This window comes from Dromiciops gliroides, chromosome 4, assembly GCF_019393635.1.
Source record: "Dromiciops gliroides isolate mDroGli1 chromosome 4, mDroGli1.pri, whole genome shotgun sequence".
NCBI lineage: Eukaryota > Metazoa > Chordata > Mammalia > Microbiotheria > Microbiotheriidae > Dromiciops > Dromiciops gliroides.
This window is the reverse complement of record NC_057864.1, coordinates 160,109,870-160,124,210: the sequence shown is the minus strand read 5'-3', so window position 1 is coordinate 160,124,210 and position 14,341 is coordinate 160,109,870. Positions and strand designations below refer to the sequence as shown.

General features: G+C 48.5%; 1 protein-coding gene across 1 annotated transcript; it reads right to left on the bottom strand.

Annotated features, from left to right (window-relative positions):
• Window positions 1-1,397: 1,397 nt before the first annotated feature.
• Window positions 1,398-13,966, bottom strand: DCST2 (DC-STAMP domain containing 2). The gene is made up of 15 exons (XM_043963813.1): window positions 13,696-13,966; window positions 12,667-12,837; window positions 11,240-11,341; window positions 10,028-10,225; window positions 9,647-9,712; window positions 8,951-9,164; window positions 7,953-8,110; window positions 6,183-6,347; window positions 5,068-5,235; window positions 3,709-3,809; window positions 3,145-3,275; window positions 2,693-2,820; window positions 2,001-2,094; window positions 1,686-1,850; window positions 1,398-1,593 (listed from the first exon to the last, which is right to left on the bottom strand). The coding sequence occupies exons 1-15, from the start codon at window positions 13,949-13,951 to the stop codon at window positions 1,419-1,421; spliced, it is 2,292 nt and encodes a 763-aa protein (XP_043819748.1). The 5' UTR covers window positions 13,952-13,966; the 3' UTR covers window positions 1,398-1,418.
• Between the last annotated feature and the right edge of the window lie 375 nt (window positions 13,967-14,341).

Sequence of the window (14,341 nt, the reverse complement as noted above, 5' to 3'; positions counted from 1 at the left end):
TCACGGGGTCCGAGGAGCAGGCAGGGGGCGGGGTGCCCAGATCCTCTCGCCCGCCCCCGGGGGCAGCAAGAGGAGCCCCACCCGCTCCCCTCCCCTCCCGCGTCCCCAGGCAGGGAATGTCTTGTTCCCGCCGCTCCCCGCCCGGGGCCAGAGGGCTGGGCGGGCCGGGCTTCGTCCCATCCTAGCCCTGCCCTCCCTTCCCCTGCTCTCTCCCCTCCCCGCCCAGGTGCGAGCTGCCGCCGCCGCCACTGCTACCGCTGGTGCAGCCGCCGCAGCGCCCCTGACTCACGCCGCCCCCGGGCTGGCGCTGCAGCTGCCGCCGCCGCTGCCGCTCGGGCTGGGGGGTAGAAGGGGGGGGTCGGGACAAGACTTACTGAGAGTGGGCTTGCGGTTGCCACCTGGCGGCGGGCTGGCGAGCGAGCGAGCGCCCCTCGCGGCTGCTTTGGGCGAGGAGATTCCACCATCCCCAACCACCGCTGCCTGTGGGCGAGCGCTCTCTCGCGGCGGCCGCGGCCCAATAATAGCTTGAATGTGCTGCAGGTCCCTGGAGGGACCGCACAAATAACTTGTCCCTCTTCTGCCCCATTCCGTGGGGGCTTCTCCTGTGTTGGGTAGGGAGTCTCTTCCCGCCCTCCCCGACTCCCCCCCCCCCGACTCCCTTAGGATCCAATCCACCCATCCTTCTGTACATAGTATCTTCTGTTGGTCTTGTTGAAATCTAGTTTGAAAATTTTAATTCCCTCTTGATTTCCTGGGGGGACGGGAGGGTGCTGGGGTCTCTCTCCAGACCTCTTCCTCGCTGGGTGCTGGACCCCCACTGTGGCCTGGGCTCTGCTGATTGGGCTGGTAGGGGGGTACCTCCCTCCCCCACCCCAACTCTGCCTTGCACTATTACCCCTCCCTGGCCTAGTGGCCCCTACCCCTGGGGGGGGGGGCAGGTTCAGGGGCCGGTGCTGTCTTCCCTTCCTTCCCCTTCCCACTATGCTCCATGCCCATTTGCACAGCTGCTCAGGCCTCTCCCCCCAGGCTAGGGGGGTCAGGGGAGGGGGTAGCGGGACCAGTCCCTGTATCTATTTAAGGCGTGATGATGTAATATATTGGGGGGTTGGGTGCCCCGGGCCCCATCTTAGCATTTCAGGTGGTGGGGGGCCCTGGGCTGGGGGAGGGAGACTAGGGACACCTTGGCCTCCCCTCCCCATTCCCTTGGCTTTTCCAGTCAGTGCCTTAGGGTTGGGGGGGGCAGTTTCCCCTCTCCTGCCCCATTCCCTTTCCCTCCCCTCGGGTGTAAGCAACAGAAAGAAAATAATAATAATTTAAGATTCGCAGTTGTGTTGGACTCTTTCCTTCTTTAATTACGGGTCGGGAGACTGGGAGAAGAGTACGGGGATGGAGGGGTTGGGAACCAGAGGGGTCAGTAGCTATTTCTTGGGGAGGCGGGGAGGAGGGGGGATGGTGATATGGACAGGAGACTTCGTGGAGGTAGACTGTGGGGCTGGATTGGGTTCATCTTCATTCTCTTTCCTGTCTTCCGCTTCATCCCCTCGGACCCCATCCTCTTTCATCTGCTTGTCACAGCCAGAATCGGCTTCTTTGCTGGGAAGGAGAGAAAATGTGTTTGAGGAAGCGGGACTTCCTCCCCCATCACTCTTCCTCCCGTCCCTCCTCCCTCTCGGCTCTTCTCTCACCTTGAGCTACAGGTTGAATCTTGGTTAGAGAGGAGTGATAGCTTCTCGAACCTGGCCTTCCCCAAGGTAGCCTTGAGCTTTTTCTCAAACCACCTTCGCCTCTCCTTGTTCAAGCTTTTGACTGAAGCCAGCCACAGGCGGGGGCGCTCATCATCACTGGAGTCCCTGGAGGAAACCTGAGAATTTAGGGGCCTGGAGGTTGTTTCTGAATCTTCCTAGACAAGTGAATTCCCCTCCACTCATACCCGATACACCTCCTGGTTTCCTCCCCTCTGGAACCAACCCCCATGCCTAGCTGTGTCCTTGAGAACTCACAGCTCCAGATCCAGGTCCCCTTGGGGAGTCAGAGGGGCCGCACACACTGAGCAGGTGTTATCCAGGAGTCGGAAGCAGGACCTGCAGAAGAGGCCTGGGAGGTGGAGTCCAGGGAATAATGACTTTGGGACACTTGGCATAGCTACCCCTTCCCTCTCTTCTCTCCCCCCCCCCACACTTTCCTGGAGCTCTTCCTGGCCCTCCACCACCTCCCTGGGCTGCAAATGATGGAATGCTATGCAATAATAGAACTATATGCAAATTGCAGAAAGGATGCAATGCAAATTAGGCCCAAATTCACAAATTTCTGGCTGTTTTATGCAAATCACCAAATGCATATGCAAATAACCATGTCCATATGCAAATGAGTCCATGCATTGAGATAACATTGGATCCCAATGTAAAACCTATGCAAAGCTTATGTAAATTATAGACCACAATTGATTGTTTATGCAAATGAAATAGAATTATAGATTTAAAATTGGAAAAGACCTGAGAAGCCAGTCAGCCCACCCCCTTCATTTGACAGAGAAAGGAAACTGAGGCCAAGGGAAGCTAAGTGACTCCCTAGGTTTCAGAGTGACAAATGCAATTGGAACCTAACCTTTCAAATGCCAAACCCAGAGCTTTCCATGGTACGGTGCTGACTGGCACCTCCAGAGCAAGACTCTGGAGATTACTGGTAGGCCTACCTTTGCAACCTGGGGTGCTACAGGAAACAAAGTCTTCCATCTCATGTTCATTTTGAGGCCTCCCACAGCCCAGACAGTAGGTCTCATGTAGTCCCAGGAGATTGATCAGTGGTATCAGGCGGGGCCACCTGCAGGAGGGTTTTGGGTACATCATTCCCTCCTCCAATTCATCTTAAAACTCTGATGATAATAGGAACTGTCCTTTTTTTCTCTCAGTACTTTTTCCCTTTTCACTATTTTGACTATTAGGAAGGCCTTCCTACTGTCTAATGCTATTCCTCTTTCTCTGGTCCCATTTCCACCTTCCATCCCACTTGAGAATCCCATAAATCCTGAGATACTTTGCATAAGTATTTTGCACATTCAATTTAGGAGTAAATTTCCACTCTGACCCCTAGATTATCTTCCGTTGAACTTTCCCTTCAGGGAGAAAGGGTAGAGAGAAAACTCACTTGGCAGCAAGCACAAGAAGAATGTTGGTGTGCCCCTGGTCAGCTGCCCGACGGCTCACGGCACTGACCAGCGAAGTGGCCAAGTAGGATCGGCGGGTCAAAAGGTTGTTGTATAGGAAGGAGATTCGTTCCTGGATGGGATGTTGGGGACAGTGCTCACTGTTTTGAGGTCCAACAATGAACAGATTTCTACCAAAATCCAAAGGGAAGAGTTTCCCCTGCACATGGCTAGGCAAAGATAATTGGGAGGGAGGGGACACAAAGGGAATTACCAAACCCCTGATATTCCAGCTGTAAAAGTGTATGATTATATGGAGGCCCCCACCTAAGGTAACCCAGCCCAAGGCCACTATAATCCTAAGAGCCCCTTTGCTGAGAGGTTTCTTTCTGTATTTGCCCTGGGGAAGGTCTACAGAGAATCATGGAGCCATGGGCACTCAAAAATGGAGGTAAGGACTTTGAGTTTCCCAAACTCCTGCCTACTTCTGACCAGTAAACCACTGTTGCTTGAAATAGGACAGCTGCCCTCCCTCCACCCCATCCATTGAGACTTAAGCCCATCACCTGCTCCCGGGATGGGTAGTAGGAAGCACAGATGAACCGACTCATCCGTCCAATGTAAGAGCCAAAGAGGGTAACAAAGAAACACAGGCCATACATGACACCTGTGGGGAATGGAGATGTCACCGGAGAAGAAATACAAGACCCATCCGGGACTGCCCTACCTCTCCCCACTGCCTGAGTCCTGGTGAGGAAAGGCAGAGAGACATTAGTTCCCAATGAGATGACTCCCAAATCACAGGTTCCTTCTTCCATCCCCTCAACAATTTCATACCCTTGATAATCATTATAATAATAGCTAATATTTACTTTCTTTTTTGGACCAAACTTGGGATTTCACAGGTATAGGGAATTCCAAATGAGGGAATTCCTTCCCTTAAAGCAAATAACCCCTTCCTGGGTAACTTGTAAGTCTTGGGGCCACCTAAGCCATTGAGAGGGTTAGTGACTTGGGGGGAAAGTATATGCCAGAGTTAGCATTTGAACTCAGGTCTTCCTGACTCCAAGCCTGACACTGGGCCACCTAGCTGCCCTAGTATCCTCTATAACATCTTTTAATTATAAAACATTTCACGTTATCTCAATTGATCCTTACAACAGCTGGGTAAAGTAGGGAGGAGACACAGGTCTTGTCATTTCTAAGTTTAAGTGATTTGGCCATGATCACACAGTGAGTCTATGTTGGAGCCAGTACTTAAACCCAGGTCTTTCTGACTTTAAGGCCAGCACCATCTACCCACTAAAACACATTGTTTCTCATGTCGCTATCAATGTAGCCTAAAATTGGTGTGTTTTTTTCTCTTTTCTGTGTCCCCAACATCATAGATTCATAAATGAGCTTGCATTCCACTAAAAAACTCCTGATTTTCTTCCACATGAAATTAAGTATGTTTGTGTCTCCACTATCCTGTCTCTGTGCCATTGACTTTTTGAATACGAGTGATGGACTTTACATTTGTCCCTATTGTATTGCATCTTCCTCGGTTTGGTCTACCACATTAATCTGTAGTGATCTTTTTGGATGGCTTCAACTATCTGTCTTGCGAACTATCCTCCTTAGTTTTGTGTCATCTATGAATTTTATTAGCATGCTACTCATGCCATTATTCAAGTGAATATTAAAAAAAAGAAAAAGAAAAACATCAAAAGTAGGCAAAGGACAGATCCTTGAGTACTCCACTAGAGACCTCCCTTCTAGTTGACAGACTGTCACTACTAGTCTTTGGGTCTGTACATTCAACTATTTCAGATCTACTTTGAGGTTTTGTCATTTAGCCCACTTTTTTAAACTCTACCTTCCAATGTAGATTAAATCTCCTAGCACCCTCTGTGAGTCCCTCCCAGTGCCCTGTAAATAGTTACCAATGAGTATGTAGCTTTTGTAGTTGGGTTCTGATGTACGGAGAAGGCAGCGCCGGGATAGGATTGTGATATTTCCCTGCTGAAGGATGTCAAACACTGACACCAGGTCACGGTAGATCTGTCCCACATAGCCTGTCCCCTGTACAGTCACCGATACCAACACAGGATCTGGGAACACAGGGGACAGGATAGGGACAGTGAAATCATCCCATCTCAGCTTGTCCTTCTTGGGAGGGTTACTTTTATAGCTGGGAAATGTATCCATTGAGGATAGGGAGGCCCTTAGATCCTCTAGGCAGGAAGAGGTCCAGAGCCTTACTTTCTCACTTTGGACATACACAGACACACACACACATACTTTGCCCAGAGCCTTAGCACCCTCACCCCAAACCAATTCTAAGTGGGTACAGCACCATGCCTAGGTCAAAGCAAGCAGATAGTAGAATCTATGTTCAACTCATGTCAGCCCAAATAACCAGATCGAAAAGGCAACTGGGTGGTGTGGTGGTTAAGAGCACTGGATTTGACTTGGAACTAGGAAAACCCAAATTCAAATCTTGTCTCAGATACTTACTAGTTGTGTGACCCTGGGCAAGCCATTTAACTTTTGTCTGCCTTAATTTTCTACCTATAAAATGAGGGGAATAATAATAATACCACCTCCCACAATTGTTGTGAGGATCAAATGAGATATTTTAAGGGCTTTTGCAAAACTTAAAGCATGATATAAATGCTATTATCATTATTATTATTAAATGGGAACTGGATTTGGAGTGAGAAAATCTGGGTTTGAAGTCCTACAGAGGTGGCATCTTAAATGAATCTGTTTCCTCAATGCATGTAAAACCCCTGCTGGCCCAGAGGGTTGAAGGGATGATTGCTGTTACATGGGAGATGGGGGCAGGGGTTGGACTGAAAGATATATATGTAACATCCCTTCCAGCTCAAATCTCACTGTCCTTTGATCCAGGATAAGAGGTAAGAATTGGTTGGAAGTTTAAGAGAAGGGAATGGAGAGTGAGAATTGGATCAGAAGAAAGTAAAAGGGTTGGGTCAGAGGCTTCAGAGGAAGGCAAATGAAGGAGGAGGAGGGCTGACAAGAGGGGTGCTCTCACTCCGAGCCACAATCTCCCCCTGCAGCCAATAGCGAGCCAGGTCCAGCAGCCAGAAGATGGCATAGTCCAGTACCACTAGCAGCAACACCACCAGCAGATGTCGGATTAGGGTGAAGATTGCCAAGGTGTAATGCATCCGCTCCATCCTAGACAGGTAGAGGGAACCTGCAATGAAGAAGAGTCTAGGGGAGAGGAAGTCTGGCACCCAAGACAGCACAGCCAGAGGTGCTACGTGGAGGTGGTGCCCATGAAGTGGGCTGGTGAATAAATAAAAGAGTCCCTTCCCTTATGGGATTCCCCCTACCTCTACCCTATGCCATGATCCTGTTGACCAAGAAAGAAGAGTCCTACTCAGTCATGGGCAGCAAGGTGGTACAATAGATAGAGCGCCTAACCTGGAATCAGGCAGACCTGAGTTTGAATCCCATCTCAGACACTAACTAGCTGTGTGACCCTCGGCAAGCCACTTAACCCTGCTTGCCTCTGTTTCTTCATCTGTCAAATGAGCTGGAGAAGGGATTGGCAACAGTATCTTTGCCAAGAAAACTCCAAATGGTCCATTGAGGAGTCAGACATAACTGAAACAACTCAACAACAGCAACACTCCATTGTATTTAGTCATATGTGGCAACCTAAATAGGCCTCAGTCTTCTTATGTAGAAAATGTGGGAAATAATCCTGAATGGTAAAAACAGGGGGTCAGGGAATGCCTTGCCAAAAAATGCACAGCCACAAGGGGTCCCTTTTGTCAAATGTATAGAATCCCACCCCCTTTCCATGAACGTGTTATATAAATATTAACATATATATTAATATAATATTAACATATATATATATATTTTTAGTGAGGCAATTGGGGTTAAGTGACTTGCCCAGGGTCACACAGCTAGTAAGTGTTAAGTGTCTGAGGCCGGATTTGAACTCAGGTCCTCCTGACTCCAGGGCCGGTGCTCTATCCACTGCGCCACCTAGCTGCCCTATTATTATATTTTTACATTTGCATAGTACATTAAAATTTGCAAAGAGCTCCAAATAAATTAGTTCACTGGTGATGATGGTGATGATTATGTTTGAGGACTGGGTCTGCAATTTCATTGACAAAAAGGACTCTCAGAAGAGGAAAATTCCTTCTACCAAGGCTGGTCTTCACCTTCTCTGCAATCTTTAGTTATAGAGACTTGCTAAGGGCACTAAGAGTTTAAGTGATGATGGTGATGATGCTCACACAAGCCTTATCTTCCTAGAATCTCCAACTCTACTTCTCCACTCTAGCTAGCTAGATGAAACCAGTCTTTGTCTCCCATCCCCAAAGGAACCATTCATTCTCCCCCCCAAGTCCCTCTGCCCCCTTAGACATCCTTCCTCCTTCCCATCCCTGGTTCATGATCTGGTCCAGGAAGCCTTCCTAGAGTAACCAATTATCCTCTGATGTCCCTCCCATCCCTCTCCATGCCTCCAATCCTGATGTGTAGAGTTTTGTCTGGATAAATCATTGGACCTTCCCTCTCTCTTCATCCATGTCCTTGAGGCAGTGCTAATTGGAAACGGGAGGGATGTTTGGCCTCACAAGATGAATCTCCTTCTCCATCTAAGTCTTTTCCTAACCTTGAAGACAGAGGCCTGCCAACAAACAGTGTGGCCAATACTGATAGTAAGTAACTAGACCTCCGTGGCACAGGGTCCTAGCATTCCTACCCCTTCTCAGCTACCTTTTGACCCTTCCTCAGACACCTCCTAACACTGTCTTTAAGAAATTTCTGTTCCAATCACCTGGCCGGATGTATCGGGTGCATTCCCTGGAGCTCAGGGGCAGGACTGAAGGTAGACCAGCTTGGATCCGGAGGGCATCCATACGCATGAAGCGGTTGGTTATGTAGATGTTGTCAAAGTTGTCCCGAGTCAGGTAATAGTATCGGTAGAAGAGAGCTCTGGAGGAGAGGTGAGCAAGGTCTCAGAGCCCTTCAAAGCCTAATTCCTAAGACAGGTCCAGAGCTGAGACTGCCCACCCTAGAAGTTTGTACAACACTTGGCAAGTTTGAAAGCTGGGCCCTTTGCCACCCAACCACTATCCTTTTGAGATACTCCTCTCCATAAAAATGTGGGATACAACCAGCACAGAATATGACATACATTGTCAGAGGTACTGCAGGAAGCAGCTAGTTGGTGCTAAGGATTGAGTGCTAGGCCTAGAGTCAGAAAGATCTGAGTTCATATTCAGCCTCAGATATATCTTAACTGTGTAACCTTGGGCAAGTCAGTTAACCCCAATTTGCCATAGTTTCCTCAATTGTAAAATTGGGATAATAATAGTACCTACTTCCCAGGTTATTGTGAGGATCAAAAGAGATAATATTAGTAAGGCATTTAGCAGTATCTGGCATATAGTAGTTGCTATATAATTGCTACTTCTTGTTATTCTTGTTATTATTATTACTACTACTGTCATACAGCGTTCTTCAGTTGATTGCTTCCCATAAACAGTTTTTCTTTGTTAGAGAAGTTTCACTGAGAGGAGATATTGGGAAATGTCTAAACAAAGCATTAATGAAACCAAAAAATAAAGGAAGAAAAAAACAACCAAGCTGTACCACCAGCAGGTTCATACTATCTCTGCCCCTAGTCCTAGCTTTGGATTGGTCAGCATCAACCTGGAAACAATCCCTTCTAAGAAATATCAGATGCCCCTCTCACTCCAAGGCCTCTGAGACTTTGAAATCCTCGCTCCCTACTCCCAGCTCCCCTGCCTTCCACATCTCCCCACCCCTTACTGGAGGTAGAGAAAAATTAACAGTAGCGGAGTGGTGTGGCTAAGCAGAGCCAGGGTCTCCCTGATCGGATGGAGCCTCAAGTTGACAGCCTCTCGAAGGTCAAACGCCACCTGAGCCAGGCTTCGGGAAGAGTTGAGATTCACTCTGAAGTGATGGGAGGCTGTGACGTTGAACTCAAACTCTTTACGTACACGGTTAATCAATCGAATTACCGCTGGAGGAGGTAGTAGGAATAAGAAGTGAGCAGAGTCAGGTCAAGGGTGTGACCCCATGGGGAAGGAAGAATCAGGTATGGAAAATGTCAGTCACATCCATGAGTACAAAAACCCCAAGTGGGTGGGAGGATGTATTTATTCATTCATTCATTCATTCATACTTCAAGGGTCTGCTAGGTGCCCGGCACTGTGATGGGGTAGAAGGCAAAGGAGGACATGCTGAGCCACAAAGATAAATAAAATGAAGCCTTTTGCCTTTAAGGAGTTCTTGCCTTCCATGGGAGATAAAGCACATTAAGGTATTTTGTGTTAGAATGTGTCACAGTGATTTGCACCAGTATGGAATGTGAAGAAGAGGAAGAGGAGCCACAGGAATTGAGAAGCAGCCCTCACAATAATGACTGACACACCTGAAGAGATTAGTTTAGTGAGAATTGGGGAGCCCCTCTGGAGAGGAAATAGGACAGGGTAGGTGACTCACGGGTGCCAATGGTGGTCCGCAAGAATGGCTGTATGTAGTGGGGGATGACGCAGAACAGCTCGGCCACTGGGAGTGGTAGAGGAGTGAGAGGATGGCAAAATAAGAGGGAGGAACTGAGTGACAGGGTCACTTATCTTCCAGGATCAGCTATATCCTCCAATGACTGTTGTTTGTCACTCTTCACCTCCATTGGCATTTCCTGACTACTCTAGTCCTCCCTTCTTTGGTTTTATGCCCTCCCCATTGTACCCAAGTCCCAGCTAGCTCCATCTGACATCCTTTTCTCATTGTCTCTTCCCCACCCTAACCACCTGCTCCCGCCCCCAAACCCCCTAACCACAGTGATTTCCCCAACCACCTCTACAGCGGGCCCATCCTCACCACTGGCCAGACCACAGAGTAGCAGCTTGAAAGGCATGAGGATGTAGCAGAGGTGGTAGAACTGAGGCACCACCTTCATGCATTGATCCTTGGCATTGTCAAAGATCCTAGAGCATTTCCCATAGGGCGAGCCCAGCTCAGAATTGCACACGTCCCCAATATGCAGAAGCCAGTACCACACATTCCGCAGGGCCCTGACTGGGAGAAGTGGGGGGAGGGGTGGACAGAATGAGCATCCAATAAATACTTGCCGAAAACATAAATGGATAGATAGATAAATGAATGGATGAATGGATGAATGGATGGATGGATGGATGGATGGATGGATGGATGGATGGATAGACGCTATCCTCTCATACATTTTCTCTCTCTCACATAGAACCTACTTCTCCTATAATTAATCCTCTTCCTTAACTGATGGGGTGGATCCAGAAAACAAGGGAAAGTAGAGGGGTAAGTGGTCAGCTAGGTGGCCAAAGAGTGCAGGACTTGGGTCAGGAAGATGTGAGTTCAATTCCAGCCTCAGACGCTTACTGTGACCCTGGACAAGTAACTTAACCTCTGTCTGCTTCAGTTTCCCTTAACTGCAAAATGGGGATCACAGTAACCCCTACCTCTCAGAGTTGTTGTGAGGATCAAGTGAGATGATATTTGCAAAGTGCTTAGCAAAGTGCCTATATTTTTTTTCCCTCCTCTCCTCTTCCTTTCCCTCTCTTTCTTCTCCTGGAGGGAATAGGAATAGCCAGGGCTACTGTGCTGCCTCCTAACAGTTCTGGCTTCCCAGGAATGTACTGGGGCTGGGGGCTGGTACAATGGGCATGGTTGACAGTCCTCTTCCTCAAAGTAGGGCAACCCAGTTTGGGCTAAGGAAGAGCTTGAGGCTCCCAGATTTCTGGATCTCATCTCCTGGTTTGGTCAGTCAAGTAGAATAGAAGAGAAACTGTTGAAAGAGTGGCCCAGCCCAAAGAGGAACACACCAGGTAAAAGAGTTAGGGGATGAGAGGATGAGGGACTTTCACTCCGCTTTTTCTTTTCTTTTCTTTTTTTTGGCCAGGCAATGAGGATTAAGCGACTTTCCCAGGGTCACACAACTAGTGTCAAATGCCTGAGGCCAAATTTGAACTCAGGTCCTCCTGAATCCAGGGCCATCTCGCTGCCCCCACTCCACTTTTTTTGCTATGAAAAGAACATAGTGTTGACAAAGGAACTGACCCACATGCTTCACACCATCCATGATAGAACGGAAGAATTTCCGGATCCGGTCAGCTACCTCCTTGGCCTTTCCTGCAATGGCCTTGATCTTTTTCAGGGCACCTAGTAAGAAAGAGCAGGGGATAAAGGGAGGTGGGGGTGGGGAAAGTCTTCCCAGAGATCTGAACCCTGACCACTGGGGTACAGAGGAGACCAGCCCAGACCCTGGGAACATGGTCTACCCTTTGGTATTCGGAAAGGAACATTAGGTTCAGAGGGCTTGAGTTCAAATCCAGACTTCCTAAATATGCTAACAGAGTATGATCGGGGGCGGCTAGGTGGCGCAGTGGATAAAGCACCAGCCCTAGATTCAGGAGTACCTGAGTTCAAATCCGGTCTCAGACACTTGACACTTACTAGCTGTGTGACCCTGGGCAAGTCACTTAACCCCCATTGCCCCGCAAAAAAAAACAACAACAACAACAACAACAAAAGAGTATGATTGCTTAACTTCCTAAAGCACCTTTAAAATGAGTATAATGTAAATTCTCACCAGAGCCCAAAGTAGACATCTTATTTTCCCATGGCTGTGGTGACACAGAGGGTATTCCAACCTGAGTGAGGTCATTTTGGGAAAGGGGACTGCCCATGTAGGGGATTAGGGAGGAAGGAGGGCCCTGGGGCAATGGAACAGAAGGGAATGTGACTCAAGTTCCTTCAGGGCCACAGGATTAGCCAACTGAGAGAGTTCTGTAAAGGAAGTGAGTTCAGATGCTGTGGGGAGGAAGCACAGTCTCCTGCCCATCTTCCCAAGCTAGTTATAACTGATATTTGCACTACCTCTTTTCCAGGGCAGTTATGAAGAAAGAACTTTGTAAATCTGAAAGCATTGCAGAAATGGGAGTGGGAGGATGGAAGGACAGGAGAGGATATAGGGGTTCCATGGGATCTTAGGATGGAAGAGGCCTGGAAGAGGCCTGAGAGTTTGAATCCCTCATTTTACAGATGAGGAAACTGAGGCCAAGAGAGAAGTAATTTGTCCAAGGTCACATAGGTTGTAAAATGAGCATTTGAGGGGCAGCTAGGTGGCACAGTGGATAGAGCACCGGCCCTGGGGTCAGGAGGACCTGAGTTCAAATCCGGCCTCAGACACTTAACACTTACTAGCTGTGTGACCCTGGGCAAGTCGCTTAACCCCAATTGCCTCACTAAAAAAAAAAAAAAAGAATAAAATGAGCATTTGAATCTATATCATCTGGTTCCAAATTCTCTTCATGAGACCACTAGGCCACTCTCCTTTCCAAGACCCCTCAATATAAAGTAGAAACCATGATGCCAGATATCCAGGACATGGGGATATTGAAGTGTGGGGGGGGTGAGAACAGGAAAAAGACAATAACCCTGGAGAAGGAAGAGAAGAGGGTGGCAGGAAGGGATGGAATTCTTACTGATTAGGGGCTGCCTGGCCCGCTGAAGCACTTCTGCACTCTGGTTAAGGGCCAGCTCTGCCCCACAAGCCACAGAATCACTTGCCCTACCAAAGTTTCGGATAATGTTCGCACAGGGGCCCTGCATAACTAGCCCAAAGGCTGCAATCAGCAGCAGTGTCCGGCCTTGTCCTGGTGGAGAAAATGATCCCTCAGACTCCTAACTGGGGTATCGCCCCCATTCCTGCTCAGACCCCAACCCCAACCCCAACTCTTTCATTTCTTAAAGAGCCCATTCCAATGTGACCTATATTGGACTGGGGCTATTTTTATACCATGATCCTCTAGGTGCTGATGTGGTTTTATTCCCCAGACCACCAAAGGCTACTCCTGTGAAGAGCTCAGCCACCCTGCTCTGCATATCCTGCCTTCCTCATCTTTATCCCCAAATCCAACCTTTGTCATCTGTACCCCAAGATCTATTCTTCCTCATCTGCACCCCAAGATCTAACCTTCATCCTCAACACCTCAGCCACTTTCTGCCTAGGGGTCCAGAGCTTCCCTCTCCCATTCCTTTTTTGCCTTTTTTTCTTAAGAACTCAACCAAACCGTCCCTACTTTTGTATCTGGAGAAGGTCTATTAATGAGATGCCCTATTTCTTGACTTGACCTCTTTGTGACTTTCCTTTCCCTAATCATCACTTCCCAATATGTGCTGTTTCCCCAATTAATACATAAGCTTCTTGAGGTCAGGGACTGTCATCTCTATTTCCTATTTGTATCCCCAGCACTTTATCATAATTACTGTTCACCTCTCTCCCCCATTGTTCCTATGGCTGCTCCCTTGATGCCAGTGTCCTGACCCTCTTTGCGGTGATTCTTTCTCTCCTACCCCCTAGGCTTCTCCCAGTCTTGATACTTCTCTAGCCCATGTCTCTTTTATCAATGTGTTCTCCCAGCCCCCTTTTCTCTTCTCTGCACTAACAATCTGGCTTCTCTCTCTCTGTTCCCTCCTCACCCGATGACCCTGGACGATGACCCTGGACTCACTGGAGAAGGCCTGAGGCAGCAGCAGCAGGACAGTGATGCGAACAGAGTGGGAAAATCCCATACCTAGGCCTAAGAAGATAGCAAGAGAGAGAGTGCCCACCAGGCAGGTCCAAGGACTGTGTCCCTGCACCAACAGACCCAGAAGCCCATAGATTGTAGCCAGGATGAGGCCCAGGAGAAAGCCACCCACACTCTGAGCCACTTCCTGACCCTTGCTCTGCTGCCTTGCCCACAAAGGGGTCTCTTTGCCAGCCATGAATTTGGGGTACAGCTTTTGTACCCATCGATTCACTGGTCTCCTAGAGATGCCCATTGGGCCCTGCGCAGAGGCACCTCTTTCTTAAAGGAGCCACAAGGTTGGATTTATCAGACCCCTCTGTCAATATTCTAAGATTCCAGAATGTCTCTTCAAGAAGAATTCCTTTTCCTTCTTCACCAAGTTTCCAAGGTCAGGGGCTAGGGAGGGAGAGTCACATACTCTAAATCTTTCCTATCCCTGGAGCATTCTCTGAACCCTATTGAGAATCAAGGAGGAAAAAGGTATACCCCCCTACTATAAAGGGAAGGGGAGGTCAAAGAGGTAGGATGATCTTCCCCCTTCCCCAACAGAACTCAAAATGAGGTCACAGAAGAGGCAGTTGGGGAT

Excerpts from the sequence above, each read along its gene's own strand:
- DCST2 (XM_043963813.1), bottom strand. The coding sequence starts at position 13,951 with ATGGCTGGCAAAGAGACCCCTTTGTGGGCAAGGCAGCAGAGCAAGGGT. Across the intron at positions 9,713-10,027 it reads ACTCTGTGGTCTGGCCAGTG|TGGCCGAGCTGTTCTGCGTC; the intron begins GTGAGGATGGGC and ends TACCACTCCCAG. Across the intron at positions 6,348-7,952 it reads CACCCGATACATCCGGCCAG|GTTCCCTCTACCTGTCTAGG; the intron begins GTGATTGGAACA and ends TCTTCATTGCAG.